Source organism: Oreochromis niloticus, unplaced genomic scaffold (assembly GCF_001858045.2).
Source record: "Oreochromis niloticus isolate F11D_XX unplaced genomic scaffold, O_niloticus_UMD_NMBU tig00002978_pilon, whole genome shotgun sequence".
Lineage (NCBI taxonomy): Eukaryota > Metazoa > Chordata > Actinopteri > Cichliformes > Cichlidae > Oreochromis > Oreochromis niloticus.
The window spans coordinates 16,172-18,393 of record NW_020327752.1 but is presented as its reverse complement, the minus strand read 5'-3'; the positions used below and the strand labels follow the sequence as shown (position 1 = coordinate 18,393).

At 49.3% G+C, this 2,222-nt stretch overlaps 1 protein-coding gene across 1 annotated transcript; it reads right to left on the bottom strand.

Moving 5' to 3' along the window:
* Positions 1–757: 757 nt before the first annotated feature.
* On the bottom strand, positions 758–1,684 carry LOC102082619 (cell division control protein 2 homolog 3-like). Its single transcript, XM_005466270.3, has one exon. It carries the CDS (start codon positions 1,682–1,684, stop codon positions 758–760), a length of 927 nt encoding a protein of 308 aa, XP_005466327.3.
* Positions 1,685–2,222: the final 538 nt, after the last annotated feature.

Genomic DNA, 2,222 nt, shown 5'->3' with positions numbered 1-2,222 from the left:
TACACACGACGAAGCGCTAAAGCTGATCAGTCCTGTTCACAAGTCAGTCGGGCTCTCGACGCTAATCCTGATGATACTCCAATCGATGGTCCTGCCACTGGGAGCACGGCAAAGGAATCCGAGCACATGACACCGCATACCACCACTTGGTGTAAGTAGTACGCACATATGTATGCTACGATAACGGCACGGTTGTTGGATCGGGTGTCAAGTAAAAACAATGCACTCTTGTCGTCCTTAGCATATACAGACGACGACCACATCGACATACCCAAATTGGACCCGCTGCAGCCCGTGGACACCACCAAGGTGCAGCTGTATGCCATATTAGCCAAACGTAAGCCCGCCGAATGCCACACGTGTGTATGTTTGTGTAATATATAAACTACGTGTTAGTTACCATGGTATATGTTCACAGTTGACAACATAGAAGCCACGATCAACAAAGTCAACGTGTGCTGTTCCAACGCCAGCCGCAACGGAGGACTCGACGCCAAAGTGTTGCTCGTGCCACTGCTTGCGTGTCTCTATATATGAACAACGATGCTGTTGGGGTCTGCTCGGTGTCAACATGTGGTATTACATTATATATGGACTCTGGTTGTATGCATAACAATCTTGTCTTCCACACAAATAAAACAAACATGACTGCACAATGACCAAGGGAGTACGATGCTTTATTGGATGAATGCACAAACATATACACACACATACGATCGTCCTCAGATCGCAACATAAATGCATACTAGTGTGCATTTCAGGCTGTTTGCCGAATGCCAGCATAACGTTTCACACGGTCAATATCAACGTCGGTGATCGCGTCGGAAATCCGCTGCCATTTGCTGTCATCTAGTAACATCCGCGCAGTGAGTCTGTGCTTCGGGTCGTACTGCAGCAATTCCAAGGCAATTCTCTTCACTGGCAAACACCCCATTAGGGTGGGCATTACACGCAGGGGATTCCACATGCTTTTCGCGCTGTGGTCGTTTCGACCGAGAGTTTCCTTGATGATTCTATACGTTGGAAAGTTTTTACTGTGAAAGGTCATCGTCGCCTCCATGGCATCTACTATCAGCACTCCCAGGCTCCACATGTCGATTGCGCAGGTGTATTGTGCAGTAGATGCCTCCTCCTTCTCCTCCTCCTCCTCCTCCTCTGCGTCAAATAATTCCGGGGCTCTGTAGGACTCCGTTACCAACCCAGAAGTCATGGACTTTGCAGCATACCTAGAAAGCCCCATATCTGCCACCTTCACAGTTAGCGTGTCCGCTGTGAGCAACACATTAGCGGGCGTCAGATCTCTGTGTATCATGTTAAGCCCGTGCATGTAAGACAGAGCGTCGGCGATCTCCAGAGAGAAACGGCTGATGAACGTAATCGGCAACAGGCCCGAGTGATCGCGACCCTGGTAGATCACCTTAAACAGCGTTAAGGGGAGATAGGGCATGAGCGTTGATATCTTGCCATCGTGAAGGAAACAGTCCAGTGTCTCCACTATATTAGGGTGGCCTCTCAGAGCCGATAGACAAGAGAGTTCTCGGACGGTGGAGTCCATCATACTGCCGTCTTTGTTATTTTCGTGGCACTTCAATGCGTAGCATTGATCGGTAGCGCGACATTTAACGTGATACACAACACCATATGTCCCTTCGCCTACCTGTGTAACAATCGCGTACTTGTCCATGGTGTTCACGCGAGACGCAATGTCAATCCACTACAGTGACAAATGAGCGATGGTGGTTGTACAACTGCAGAAGCACTTCGCAGGTGTTGATGTTGAACAGAGTCTTAGTGGTTTCGCACGTGTCGATGCCGGCCGAGGTAATGGGCTGTGATTCAGTGACACGCTTACGGCGCGTCAACCAGTTCATTTCTCTGTGAAACACACTGTTCCATCGACGACTGTTGGAATTGGAATTGTGGCGGACTGCTGATCGTTTAGCTCTTCTTGTGGCCGTTGCGCGGCGAGCTAGAGTACTCGCCGATAGAGGTTCCGTTTTCTGAGTCTCGGAAATCACAGCGGGCAATTGGGACTCTGGTTGCTCGAGTATCAGTGTGTCTGCTGAAGGATCACGTATAACAATAACATCAGAACACCCGGGTTTGTTTTCAACCGGATATCTTCGAACCAGCAACTTGGACTCCCTCGTCAAAGTCGAGCTGTGTATCGGAACAATTCCGTTGTTCACGGCGGCCGTTCTTTGGTCTTTCACACATAGAAT

Bases quoted from the DNA above. Each gene is read 5' to 3' on its own strand.
- LOC102082619 (XM_005466270.3), bottom strand. From the start codon at position 1,684: ATGGACAAGTACGCGATTGTTACACAGGTAGGCGAAGGGACATATGGT.